Source organism: Lissotriton vulgaris, chromosome 9, assembly GCF_964263255.1.
Source record: "Lissotriton vulgaris chromosome 9, aLisVul1.2, whole genome shotgun sequence".
Taxonomy (NCBI): Eukaryota; Metazoa; Chordata; class Amphibia; order Caudata; family Salamandridae; genus Lissotriton; species Lissotriton vulgaris.
Genome location: NC_141697.1, coordinates 527,490,352 through 527,504,864, shown reverse-complemented (window position 1 = coordinate 527,504,864; position 14,513 = coordinate 527,490,352). Strand labels below are relative to the sequence as shown.

Sequence of the window (14,513 nt, the reverse complement as noted above, 5' to 3'; positions counted from 1 at the left end):
AATGCCGGACCAGATTCGGGGGCGTTCCCGAGAATTTTTGGCTTTTGGCTACGTTACGCGACGTCAGCCAAAAGCCGGGAACGCCCCCGAATCTGGTCCGGCTTTGAGCCGGCACCCTTTCCTGCTTGCGTGAGTGCTTTGCCGTCCGTGTCCCCTCCCGCCCCCCTCCCACCGTCCGTGTCCTCTCCCGCCCCCCTCCCGCCGTCCGTGTCCCCTCCCGCCCCCCTCCCGCCGTCCGTGTCCCCTCCCGCCCCCCTCCCGCCGTCCGTGTCCCCTCCCGCCCCCCTCCCGCCGTCCGTTTTGTAACATGTTTGTAGCGAACCTGCTGGGCATAATGAGTTTGATTTTTCTAATTTTGATGCCTTTGACTGTGTATCATGTTTGCATGTCACTGGAGAGTCCTGTGCAGGGAATTAACAAATGGGCAATTAAGAAAGATTTGTATAATCACTTGCTATGATCGAGCAGTGCCCGGTCATTGAAATACACACACGTTATGACGCTCATTCCTGCTTCAAGATTTCTTTCTACCGACTGAAGCGAAGCTATGAAAACAGCAGATGCCATAACGGCGCAGGATGAACCCTTCCTGGCGCATGACGCTTGCATTTCTCTTCAATCAACCAATCACAAAGCAAACCCCCCCACACCCCCCCGCGATGTGACCCACCGCTCGCTGCCATACTGCCCCCACTGTCTCCAGAGAGAGGCCTCCTCTGAGAGGACGGCTGGGCAGAGTCAGTCACACCTCATACAATGGTGAATGGTCGAAGGGAGAGCCCCTTCACCGGCTGCATCCGGGGACTCAGGACTGGGGAGGGCCACAGCCCGCACACAACCTACCAGTGCCTCCTTCAAGCCTACAGCCTCCACTGGCCCCGCGCCTGTAGGTGCGTTCAGGGGGTTCATGCACCTGAAGCGGAGCTCAGCCTGCAGGACGGGGAGTCAGAGCTTCCAGGCGCGTCCGTGTGTCCTCTGGCCCCGCGCCTGGAGTTGCGTTCAGGGGGTTTATGCGCCTGCTGCGGAGCTCAGCCTGCAGGACGGGGAGTCAGTACTTCCAGGTGGGTCCGTGTGTCCTCTTGCGCAGTCCGCCGGTCTGGGCTTTTGCACCAACAGCTCTTTCCATTTTGGGGCTTTTAGTTTCGGTTTGCAGTCCCATCATGCATGCGCGGCTGGCTGAAAGCCCAGGACGGGCAGCAGGTGCCACAAACGACCAGGGCCGCTTGATGTAGGAATATCTGCTCTCCCTACCCAGGCCAGACCTCACCCTCCCCTCCATCCTGCCAGGGTACCACCACCCTCTACCCTTCCCCTGGCTGCTTGGCTCTCACATCCCGCATTCCTCGCCCTCCACCCACCCGTTCACTCTCACCACCTTTGCACCCTTACCCTCCCGCCCAGCTCTCAGGCCCTCCCTCCCGGTACCTCTCACCCACCTTTGCACCCTTACCCTCCCGCCCAGCTCTCAGGCCCTCCCACCCGGTACCTCTCACCCACCTTTGCACCCTTACCCTCCCGCCCAGCTCTCAGGCCCTCCCACCCCGGTACCTCTCACCACCTTTGCTCCCGGCCCTCTCAGCTCTCAGGTCCTCCCACCCCGATACCTCTCACCACCTTTGCTCCCGGCCCTCTCAGCTCTCAGGTCCTCCCACCCCGATACCTCTCACCACCTTTGCTCCCGGCCCCCTCAGCTCTCAGGTCCTCCCACCCCGATACCTCTCACCACCTTTTCTCCCAGCCCTCTCAGCTCTTAGGTCCTCCCACCCCGATACCTCTCACCACCTTTGCTCGAGCCCCTTCACCGGCTGCATCCGGGGACTCAGGACTGGGAAGGGCCACAGCCTGCACACAACCTACCAGTGCCTCCTTCAAGCCTACAGCCTCCACTGGCCCCGCGCCTGTAGGTGCGTTCAGGGGGTTCATGCACCTGAAGCGGAGCTCAGCCTGCAGGACGGGGAGTCAGAGCTTCCAGGCGCGTCCGTGTGTCCTCTGGCCCCGCGCCTGGAGTTGCGTTCAGGGGGTTCATGCGCCTGCTGCGGAGCTCAGCCTGCAGGACGGGGAGTCAGTACTTCCAGGTGGGTCCGTGTGTCCTCTTGCGCAGTCCGCCGGTCTGGGCTTTTGCACCAACAGCTCTTTCCATTTTGGGGCTTTTAGTTTCGGTTTGCAGTCCCATCATGCATGCGCGGCTGGCTGAAAGCCCAGGACGGGCAGCAGGTGCCACAAACGACCAGGGCCGCTTGATGTAGGAATATCTGCTCTCCCTACCCAGGCCAGACCTCACCCTCCCCTCCATCCTGCCAGGGTACCACCACCCTCTACCCTTCCCTTGGCTGCTTGGCTCTCACATCCCGCATTCCTCGCCCTCCACCCACCCGTTCACTCTCACCACCTTTGCACCCTTACCCTCCCGCCCAGCTCTCAGGCCCTCCCACCCGGTACCTCTCACCCACCTTTGCACCCTTACCCTCCCGCCCAGCTCTCAGGCCCTCCCACCCCGGTACCTCTCACCACCTTTGCTCCCGGCCCTCTCAGCTCTCAGGTCCTCCCACCCCGATACCTCTCACCACCTTTGCTCCCGGCCCCCTCAGCTCTCAGGTCCTCCCACCCCGATACCTCTCACCACCTTTGCTCCCGGCCCTCTCAGCTCTTAGGTCCTCCCACCCCGATACCGCTCACCCACCTTTGCACTCAGGCCCTCCCCCGTTCACCCTCACGGAGAAGGACAGGACCTTGACGAATAGGATACAAGCAGCCAGGCAGTGGGATGGAGGAGCTGGGATGGCTAGAGACAAGGAGCTAAAGGGCAGAAGCCGCGGGACACCGCTTGGGGTAGGGGTTTGTAGGCTAGAACCTGGGTGGACACCCTTGAGCCAGCAGGACTTGATGGGCAGAAGCTAGAGGTGACGTTCAGAGGGGCTGGGGAGGTTGAGGGCAGATGTTGGGGATGCAGAAGTGTGGATGGTAGCAGCTGGGAGGGCAGATGCTCGGGGTGGCATCTGGGTGGACATGGTCTAGGATGACAGCACTGAGGGCGGAGGACCTGGGAAGTGAGGGTCGGGGGTCAGATCCCCGGGGAGCACAGCTTGAGAGGCAAGGCTTGTGACTGGAAGCAGGGAGAGGGTCGGGAGGAAAGCCTGGTAAGAGAGGGCCTTGAAAAACTAAAGTTCGTTGTGCTTGAGAGCGTCTGCAAAAACAATGCACTCTCTGCAGCACGTTAAAAGAGCACCCTTTCCATGTAACATAAATGAGGCTGCTGTTGGCGGATAATGTGACACATTGTTACATACGTGTTTTATTGTCATGGCTGAAAACGGAAGTATTGCCAGTGCGTCAACTATACAGAAAAGAAAGGGCTGTCATTTCAGTAATGCTAAAGACCATAACCAACTGAGGCCTCCCGTACCGAGTTTAAGCTTTCCCACAAGGCAACCTTCAGGCGTATGGCCATAAATTACTTAATATAGAAAATGACAGTTGTCAAGGGAAAATACTATCTCTCCTAAAACAGCTGAACAAGGATTATTGTCGTGGATTCCTTCCAACTACTTGGTGTTATTGTCTCTCATACCTGCAATATACAAGGAAAGAACAAGCCTGCTATGGTGTATGGCAGATACAAGGGTAACAGAACACTTCATACCAACCTGTTAGGTAAAGCGTGCTGTGCACAATAGCTTTAAAAACACCTCAAAGTGAGTAAAATCCAGTGTAGGTTAAAAGGGATGCCTAATGAAGTGTTTAAGTAAGCACATCTGTTAGATATAGTGATCATCCCTGTAATTACACACAGAATTGCAAACAACACACTTGATAATGCAACAATCCTGTATGGTAAACACTACATGCATTTCGAAAGCAAACGTTTTGCTCCATAGTTCCTCTGGTTGCACGGTGAGTCTGTAGTCACATTCCATGTCTATATAAACAGGGGTAGTTGACATGATTAAGTAAGGAAATCGTCCTGCAATGTGGTTAAGAGTCGGCTATGCAGTATTTACTGCATCAAGTCGCCCCCTCAGCCTATACATCTCAGAGTACCACACCAGGGCCTGAATATTAGCCGACTTGCGTTATTCATTCTAATTTTAAGTAATTGGTCTGAAGTCCGAGGGGGTGCTTTCTGAAGGCTGGGGGTGCTTTCTGAAGGCTGGGAGGTGATGTCTGAGGCTGGGAGGTGCTGGCTGGGGTGCTGTCTGAAGGCTGGGGGTGTTTTCTGAAGTCTAGCTGGTGTTTCCCAGAGAAACATATACATGATGCTTGTGAGACGGAAGGCTGTGCCCCATTGAAACAGTTACCAGCAGTCTCTGCCCTTGTGTCCTTGTATGGCGAAAAACTACTTTAACCACTTCCATGCTAGTGACAAGGTCAACTCGTCATGGGCTTTACCTGCCCTGTGCTTATGACGAGTTGACCTTGTCACAAACAATGGTAATCCTGAGAAGCAGCACAGGGGGGGAAAACCCTTAGCAGCCAAGGTGTTAATTATACCTGGGTCGGAAAATGCTTAAAACCTCAGGTGAAGGTGCCTTTAGTCCAGGCTTGTCAGAAGTGTTTGTGGGGCTTAAGTGAAAAAAAACGAATGTGTAAGTCCAAGTTATTCAGTTTATGCAAGGTGCCAAGAGCACCTCAATGAGAGCTAAAATGATACAGTTTGTGGGGGGGCTCGCAGTGTGTGGGGGGGCTAGCAGTGTGTGGGGGGGGCTCGCAGTGTGTGGGGGGCTCTGTGTGGGTGTGTGGGGGGGCTCTGTGTGTGGGGGGCTCTGTGTGGGGGTGTGTGTGGGGCTCTGTGTGGGTGTGTGTGTGGAGGGCTCTGTGTGTGTGTGTGTGTTGAGGGGGCTCTACGTGGGTGTTTGTGTGTGGCATTTGCGAGCAATTAAGCTACTGGCATTGTAAATGACAATGCCATTTATTTATGTGAAAAAAAAAAATAACAATGTCAAGAGCAATGCCAATAGCTCTAACTTTAACAAAGGCAAAACCATTGCATTGTAAATGCTTGTTAGGACTTGTGCCCTGACCCCCCCCCCCCCCCCCCCCCCCCAAAGACTCCTATAAATAACTTTTAGCCCTGCGCGCCCACTGCCTCTCCAATTAACCCTATCTCGGCACCTAGGTGGCCCGCTCCATTGCACGAAACAACCCAGGGGGAGACCGGCTCGCGCCCAGCTACCCCTGACTCCCCCCCTTGTAGGCCCCGAAATATGTACAAAGAAAAGCGCTAACGCAAGTGAGCGACATTTTAGAAAAACCCTAAATTAAAATAACTACGTTCGCACGAGAAGCATTTAAAAAAATCCTTAAACATGAAATATTTCGCTTTTGAATCATTTACATGAATCGCCATACAAAATATCAATTGATGTTGGTAGATGACGTTCATACTCCCTTATCCCGCGAAAAAAAGTTACATAGTAACATCATGTGCCTGTTGTAGTTCCCCTCCTTCCTCTGCCAACAAACCATTTATTACTCCCCGCATCCCGCCGCCTGTCCCCTGGGTCACATGAGCCGGTGCGCACGTGTAGCCGCTAGACTGGCTTATGGAGCGCGTAGAGCGGCTCAGGGAGGGCAGGGGGCGGGGAGGGGCGGGGACATGCACGGGGCCCTTTAAGGGACGGCATCCTGTGCTGGGTAACAGTAAGGGGCCGGAATTTCTGTCGTAGCATATCGACAAGAGGCTCTGCCCATCGGACATCGGGGTTAGGCTAGAGTGGGGCACTGGGGCGGAGGCTGCTTGCGCCAGAGCGCTGAGTCATGTACCGCCCTCCTCCCGCACACATCAGTACAATACCACGCACGCCTCGTAGTGCGCCTTCAAACCAGCCTGATCCGAGGCACTGAGCGGGATCTGTACTGCTTAGCGGTGTATTCTGCTAAATAAAACGCACCTGGAAAAGGAATCGACCCTACTCTGAAGTAGGGCGTCACTGTGCTTTTTTCTTATTATTTTTATTCGCATTAGATCTAGGATCGCCTCTCCGAAAAAGCGCCAACGATTCTCTCACCCAGTAAACGTCTGACAGGAGCTACGGCTTTCTACGCATCCTGACCAAAAATGTGAAGTAGGTTTGTTTATGGCACCGTACACGTACCTTCGTGGATTATCTTACTGTGCTGCGCGCGGATCGTTATGTGCCATGCTTATTTATTTTATTGACGTATTTGCTTTTCTAGTGTGGTGTTGCCCGTTTGGCTAATGTGCGCTCGCTCTGCAGAGCGGCATTTAAGGGCGTGGGGGTACTGCAGTCTGGGGGTACCACGGCTACACGCAGTTGTCACTGGTGAGGGTAAGAGAGCGCACGTGGTACAGAGTTGTCCTCGGATGACACCGCGGGTTGCGGTACGTGCCTGCCCTTCCAGGCTAGTCTTGGAGTGTGGGGTGGGAGGGTACATTTCTCTTGACGTGTGGTCGCGATGGCAGCGTGTCACCCGGGGGATGAGCGGTTGGCATTCTGGCATGCTAGTGCTGTGCGTGATGATGCCACAGCGGACAGGGGTACACGGCTTATTTTGATTCTGTCATTCTCCGGGGTGTGTGGAGGTGAGTGGACGTTAGAGACAATACAATATATTTTGTGTTATTGCAATTATTTTTCACAAATTTACACTTGCATTTGATGACGTTTTACGTTTGCAATTTTACGCTCGGAGGAATAGTGAAGTCCCTTGCCCCAAATCACACGATTTGAAAAAGGTGCCGAAATTAATAAGGTAACCTTTCCATGCCATTCTGAGCAGCACCGTTATGCAAATGCCACTTTCATTAACATGGAGTTGGAGTGGGGGAGGAAGGGCGGGAGGTTGAGAGTCCATACCTATTCTCCTGGTGTAACAGGTCAAAGGTCGCCCGGATACCTTTAGCACCTGCATTTATTTTAAAAGTTTTATATAGCGCTAGCTTAACCCGTAAGTATCAGAGCGCTTTACAAACACACAGTAAACAGCAGCAAGACATTACATTACATATTAGGTTGGCAGTAAGGAAACCATAGAAGCAAAAAAATACAGCATGGGCAAAAAAAAAAAAAGTAGTGCAGCGGAGAAAAATCGAGAGTGACATAGTCGTCCGGTCACCCACTATCCATGAATGTCCAGAGAGACCCTGAACCAAAGGTGGCTTATACACCACCTGAGAGAAACCAGACACCGCCCCTCCCCTCAGCTAAAACCGAAACGAAAGACCTTTACACTGGCTCCGGGGGTGCATGTACACCATGGCATGAAGTGACCTCATATCTCTAGTACCAGACACCGTGCGCTGCTGCCATGTCTGCCCTGTGGGTCTCCGTTCATTTACTGTTACATACTAAGCAGTGCTTTAAATGGACATACATGTCTAATGACCCGCACTCTCTAATTAGAATTAGCTGTACATTCAATGTAGTGATAATAGCTCCGAAGTGCGCGCTATATAACGGTTACCGTTATACATATGAAACGGAGGGTGCCGGTTTCTCGTTCCGTGCCTGTCTCGGACGCCTCCTAGGCTGCCGGCGTCTCGCTGCATTCTGTTTGGGAACGGTACCTGATGGGAAAGATGATTAGAGAGGCGGGCGTGAATGTGCGAGTCAGCACCAGAAAAGGGAAAGCGGGTAAGGCGGGGGCCAAGGGGAGAGGAATGTGCCCCCTCCCAATGGGGGCAATTGAGGCGAGTGCCTGGCAGCGCGGTTCTTTTCAGACTCCCTTTGCCAGGTGCCGCAAAAGCCATGCGCATAAGGACTCGTTCTAATTAATATCTTTGCTGCACCGTCCTTTTTTTTTTGTCAAATTGACACCGCATTCTTTTCGAGAAGTTACCTATGTTTATTTTATGGATGCATTGTTTTTTTTAACCAGAATTCACTGGGGTAGTTGAAACCAGAAGCCCCCTTTCGCGACAGATGCGTAGCCCAAACGTGACACATTCAAGTTCGGACTTGGACAGAAAGTATTGTGCGGGGAATGAAAGTAAAAGTGCCCTCCCCCCATTAGCGAATCAGATTGCCCAAAAGAGCCTATATTTTAAAACCGGGGTATTTCCGAATTTGTATTAGACACCCTGTATAAATAAGCTTTTTGTCAGTTATGGGAGACATGCATTTGTGCTTACTACTGTTTTTGTGGTAATGTCGGAGAAATAATAAAAAAAAATAACAGCCCACTAGACTAGACCATAAAACCGGGTCACACCCTAACCTGCTAGACCAGCCCCTCTGGCACTGTGAAATTGTCCTACTTAAACCCTGTCCTAACCTGCACACATTGGACGACTGACATTACAGGCGTTGAGGATTGTTCGAATGCAATGCTCATGCTATCCTTGGCCTCTTTGCTGACACTGCAACTGTCTGAAAACTAATCAGACAATAAAGTACCCACGTATCGTATTTTTTTTTATCACAAAGAGTGTTTATCCACAAAAGAATTGGGGTCCAGGGCCTTTAACTCAAGCTCTACGTATGACTTGAATATATCAACATAGCTGTTATTTTCGCTTCCGTTCTGTCCCTTTTGGCATGTCCGCTCGAGGGACACTAGCCCGAAGGGGCTCTGAAGGCACTGTTGGGAAGTTTAGGATAATTGAGATTTGAATTTGATTGCGCCCTAGGGATTCGGTCCCAAACTGGCCACGATCTACTTAGGGCTGGCTATGGAAAAAGAAAACGTAACCTCTACTTCACATCTCACATTGTCTTGGCAGGTGTCACCGTGTATTTTCCTGTTTGTTTCTTGCATTTGGAATTGTGCCCTGTCGGGCAGGTGGAAGGTCGGGAACGAGGCTTCATTCTCACTTTATCTCTTTTTTTTCTAGCATGACCGGAGTATATCTTCCCTGCTGACTGCACGAGGGAACGACAGAAAGGCGGACGGCGCGCAGGTAGCACACAGCTTCGACAGCATAGGAGGCTGGCACCATGGGAGCGGGACGTGAGATACGTGCCGAGCAGATGAACCAGCTGACATGGAGAATTTGTACCAGCCAGAGGATGTTTTAAACACCGTGCTAGCACAGCAGGGGCAGCCGCACTTGTTGATTCAGTCTCAGAGGCACGAGCTGGGCCAGCAGCGAGACCTCGGTGCCCACTGCTCCAGCATGGGGGTGGAAAGTTACAGCCACCACGTGGAGGCTGCACAGATGCCCTGTGACCGCCTGGCAGCCGGGCATCACCCCACCCCCTTTCACCAGAAGCCATGGAGTTGTGGCCTGGCTTTAGGCGGTTGTGGACAGGTGGGTTCCACAATGCTGCCCCCTGGGGCTTCGGGGATTGCAGAGACGAACCCCATTTTGTTCCATGCCAAGGATCCCCACCAAAGAATTGGAGAGCTCTCCGTTTTGGGGAGCGAACATACTTCTGTTATGATCACGAAGGAGGAGGCAGACCTCAAGAGAAGATATGGTGTGGATCCCGGCTCTACCAGCACTGGGGGAAACTGCCTTATGCTGCAGCATCCCATTACCGCCCTGAGTGGCCGGACCGATGGCCTGAATGCATTGACTTTAAAGAGGAAGAACGGGAACTTCAATCAGGGAATTTACACTAGCATGGGACAAGAAGGTGGCTTGAACCCCTGTCCTTCCCAGGAGGCCAAGAGAATAAGATTGGGACTGGAGAGCAACCTAGAACCTCAGGGACACCCCACAGATGCAGAGACGCAGATACTCCCAATGCCCATGCCCAACGGGAACCTGATTGTCTCCCCCCAGCGGATGGCTTTGGATTACATCGTCCCTTGCTTGAACTACTATGGCATCTGTGTGAAGGATAACTTCTTGGGGGAGAGCGCAGGGAGCAAAGTTCTGGAAGAAGTAGAAATTCTAAACCAGAGTGGGAAATTTCGGGATGGGCAGCTGGTGAGCCAGCGGACTATCCCATCCAACAGAATCCGGGGGGATAAGATCGCCTGGGTGGAAGGCAAGGAGCCCGGCTGTGAGAACATCGGCTTTCTCATGTCCAAGATAGATGAGGTCATCATGCACTGCTCCAGCCGACTGGGTCAATACGTGATCAATGGGAGAACCAAGGTAAGGATGGTTTTTGGGTCTGCAAGGGGCTGGCGGCTGTGGGGGAGGTAGAGTATAGAAGCCATAGAGGGATTTGCCACTTCTAGACCAGACTCTATGGGCAAGTGGGGTATAAGTCAATAAGTGGAAGACTTTTTATTATAGGGCTGTGAGGACCAGCAACCCCTTCCTCGTTCACCCTGTTTCTTCCGGGAAATGTGTGTTATTTGATAAGAGCCAGACAACAAAGACTAGGAACCAGTGACATGCCCTGCAGAGCTGAGGTCATACGAGAGATCGACATTAGTAGCTGTTGTCAAGTTCAATAATATCTTTCCTTGGCAGACAAATGAAAAGCCAATGGGCACTGAACATGCTCAAATTTCTTCTGAAAACTCCAGGGCACTGCATCCAGCTGCCGATGTCCCACCAACATACTGCCCCATAATGGATTCACCTGGTGGGTCTGCTCTATATTTAGAGTTTCCTCTAGAAATTAGAAGAATTTGATGAGGCCCAATTTATTTCTGGCACGGAAGGTGACATTGTGCACCTGTGAATAGCATGTAACAAGGAACAGGTCCAGCCCACCAAGGCTAATGTGTTTATTACATTTAAGGACAACATGGTCACCAATGTTTACATTTGAGGGCCTGTAGCTCCCCATATGGTGCCCAGCCCATCCACTTCCCTCCTGTAGTATCATTATTTGGCCCCAGGCAGTTGTGGGTTTTTAGCTGGCAGAGTTATCCCTCTACTTATAGAGGGGGTAAGACTGTCAATTACATGTCCAGACTGTGTTGAGTTGGGGCAGTACACCCTTTAAAGTAATCTCAGCAGCGGGTTCGCTTTCTGCTTCATAAACACTGTCCTTGGCATACCTGACTATTATATGGCATGCTCTTGACTTTTGTATAGCATACATTATTCCACTCGGGTGCTCTCGTGGTGCTACATAAGCTAATGCACACATTTCCAATGTGTCTACCCATGGTGCATTTTAACCCCTGTGGCTACAGCAATGAGAGCTTATGTTAATGCATACATTTCCAATATGTCTACCCATGGTGCATTTTAACCCCTCTGACTGCAGCTCTGAGAACAGCCCGTTAGGAGTGCACTGTTAGGAGTGCACCTTTTAAGTAAATAAACTTGCCTTCTATAAACCCTTTCAGTGCTTTATTCGGCCACTAACAAAGCTTCTAACCATTTTGCCACGTTCAGATATTTCGACACTTTTTGAATGCTTTTGTTGGGTTCAGGAAGGGGCTTTTGTTGTTCTTTCACTCCAGCTCTCATTACGAGTTGGCCACTCTCCGGTATGAAAATTACTGCACCCTATAAAAACCGACAACGAGGTGTTCGGTATTTATCGGGTGAATAAGTATTGCCTGTTGTGGGTTTTGGGGAACATGGTTATGGGAGGGTAGTAAAATCTCTTCCTCTAGGATCACTTATAGTTTTTGCTGATTGCTTGTGCCAATTTATCTTCTAATTTATAAGAGACACTGTGCACAAGCTGTGATTAAAATTATGCAGGCACGTGTCTGTGCTGGTCTCATGAGCAGCCTGGCACCACTTTTTCTTTTCCACTTGGAGTTGAGTTTGTGCAACAGAATCTAGGCCTGACTGTTAAAGGAGCATCCTACATAGCACTGTACTGCTGCCAAGCGCTTGGGAAAGCACCTCTTTTTATGGTAAAGCGGCACAACTGTTCGCAGTGCTGAAAAAACAGTGAGAGTAACCAGCTTGTAGGGGGTTAGTTTAAGGTTTTTAACTTAGGACGTGGCAGGATTGAAATATTGTGAAATTCCAGTGAGGCCAGTAACAGGATTTAACAGACCATTGTTATTATGAGATCTCTTTTGTTTAATCTGGGGTCTTTGCCTGCTGAATGCTGCAGAAATTTCCAAGTGAAACATGTGTCAGGAATAACCATACTAATTCCTCATTTCTCAGAGGAACCTCATTGTTCCACCCGTAATCGCAGATATTGCCTCACCCACAGTTACCAGGATCCTGAGTATTAATAACTCTGTTGGTGTGGAAATTACCACCTGAAATTGCGAGTTACTCGTAATGGGCCCCTAGAATCTCTCAACCATATGTGCAGCCAGGCTGCTTTATGCTAGAGTTCTAGGCAGGCAGTCTATTGGACTTCAGACTGGCCACATGGCATCTCTATCGATAACACCTGTTTAAATTATAGCATTTATAGTCTTACTTTTACTGTAATGATAATGGACGTGCAAGTCCCAGCCTATATGATTCTGTTAAATAAACGTACATTTGTAAAGGTCGCCATTATGACATGGTCGACTTGATGTCTCTACGACTAACTTATTATCACATACCCAGTTTTCCTCTTTCTTTTCACAAAGTTCACAAAGTTATCAGCTGTGTATTATGAGTTGAGGCCGGCAGTACGCTATAGATATATTGCTTGCCATTGACCAATCAATCAATTGACGGCTTGTAAAGTGAGACCACTCACCTCTAAGGGTCTTAAGGCACTGGCGGATGGTGGCGGTGGGGGGGGAAGCTGCTGGTCCACCGAGTTGCTGTGGTTCAGTCGAAGAGCCAGGTCTTGAGGTCCTTCCTGAAATGAGGCAGTGATGGTGATAGCCTGAGGGGGAGAGGCAGGGTGTTCCAGGTCTTTGCTGTGAGGTAGGAGAAGGATCTTCCTCCGGCTGTTGTCTTGCGGATACATGGGACGAGAGCCAGGGCCAGTTGGGCTGAGCGGAGGTCTCTGGTGGGTACGTGGAATGCGAGCCTGTGGTTGAGGTACCCAGGTTCCACATCATGTAGGGCTTTGTAGGCGTGTGTGAGGAGCTTGAGAGTGATTCTTTTGTTGACTGGGAGCCAGTGGAGGTCTCTTAGGTGGCTGGTGATGTGGCTGCGGCCGGGGATGTTGAGGATGAGACTGGCATGTTCTGCAGTGTCTTGAGGAGTTTCTGGGTGATGCCTGTTTAGAGTGCGTTGCTGTAGTAGATTCTGCTGGGTAGTTGGCTTTAAAATTCATAACATCCTTGTGCCATATCAGTGTGATTACTGTAGCCAAAAAAGGTAATTTCTGCTATTTGTGACAGAAGAGCCCTTCGAGGGAGCCGCACTGCTACGCTAAGGGAAAGCCACAGAAAAACCGCAGGACCCATTAAGCAAAGAATACACGCAGGGGCGTCCTTATGTAGGGCAGTGGTTGTGGGCAGCTCCATGGTGAGGAGGGCACGAGCAAAGAGTCTGATTCCTACCTTGCTACTCCCTTCAAAGGTTGAGAATGACGCCCCACCCATTCCACCCTCAACCACTGCAAGATCCCAAGTGCGACTCCAGGCACTGAGAGGTAAAGTTGTGGGCCAAGGCCAACCAGACGATTGCTTGCTGGCCTGCCGTCTTGCCCCGTCCCCCATGAGATCTAATCTCACCATCCTGAGGGAGAGCATTGAGACAGAGTGATTACTGTAGAATAAAAGGTTAACTGCTGCTCTTTGCGACTGGAGACAGGCACTTTACCAATGAACTGCTCAGGGTTCAGAGGATTCTGTTCAGAATGCTAAGGCTCCTACAGAGGGAGCACGTTAGGGGTATCCACTCAGTTATGGGTATTGTCATGCTACCACTGTCTACAAACATTTACGGCTTTTTCTAAGAAGTCCACCTCTATAAAATAATACTACCAGGTGAGAAATCATGCTGTGCAGGTAGGTAAAGCAAAACTGATGTTCTATATTCCATCCTTTTTCTCAATATGTAAATCGCCACTGTCATGCCCCTGCCCATATTGCCCAATATTTCAAGCACCACTACCATCTTGGAAGCCAGACTCACTAGGTACATTAAGAATGAAGTGCAGGCATGCATAATGCCACCATGCGCACAGCTCCATCATCATGCCAGAATGCACATTGTCCAGGTATACACAACAACAATAGCTCGCCAGAAGATTCTCACGAGGGTTTGGCCCGGGACTACTCTGCTGTCACAAAAACAGCATTAATTAGGTACTGCTTTGAAGTCTCATGAGCTGCACCATAAGATAATTTTTCTCTAATTTTCAGAATAATCACTAAGCCTTGAGAAAGCCCTGGTCTTATTGACCACTTACAGCAAAACACATGTCGGCTGTTGCACCTCCAGAGTACATACCTAAATATTGTGTATGGAAATGTAAGGATGTAAGCAATAAAGATATCTTTGAAGACAACACACTGCATTGGCTTCTCTCTAAAAAACAACAGATCATAAAAAGGAAACCCTCTTCATGTTTGAAATTACCACTACTATTTAAAGAGGAGCATATGCTCAAACTCTCACTGTATAGTTACGGATATGAGGCTGGAAAGGCCCAGCGCCTCAAGCAAAGCTCCTCTAACAATTATTAACTGATGAAGGTGATCCCATCCAGTCCTAGGATGCCTGCCCCTTCTTCACACCTTTAAACACAACAACACTGCCATGCCATTAACCATATTGCTGAATCAGTAAAGGGGGTGGTGATGAACAGAGTGTCTGAATTAAGCAGACCACTCTT

The 14,513-nt window shown here is 50.6% G+C and overlaps 1 protein-coding gene across 4 annotated transcripts in view; it reads left to right on the top strand.

The window, feature by feature from the left end:
* The first annotated feature begins 5,587 nt into the window (after nt 1–5,587).
* The window catches only part of EGLN2 (egl-9 family hypoxia inducible factor 2), a 113,103-nt gene continuing 104,177 nt past the window's right edge, over nt 5,588–14,513 (top strand). The window contains exons 1-2 of one of the 4 annotated variants that reach the window (XM_086938007.1): nt 5,588–6,062; nt 8,792–10,003. In XM_086938007.1, coding sequence (XP_086794133.1) covers nt 8,942–10,003 — 1,062 coding nt within the window. In that variant the 5' untranslated portion in view covers nt 5,588–6,062; nt 8,792–8,941. Of the gene's footprint in view, nt 6,063–6,385; nt 6,542–8,791; nt 10,004–14,513 lie in introns of those variants that run through there. The other 3 variants (XM_086938005.1, XM_086938004.1, XM_086938006.1) reach the window with 3 other exon arrangements.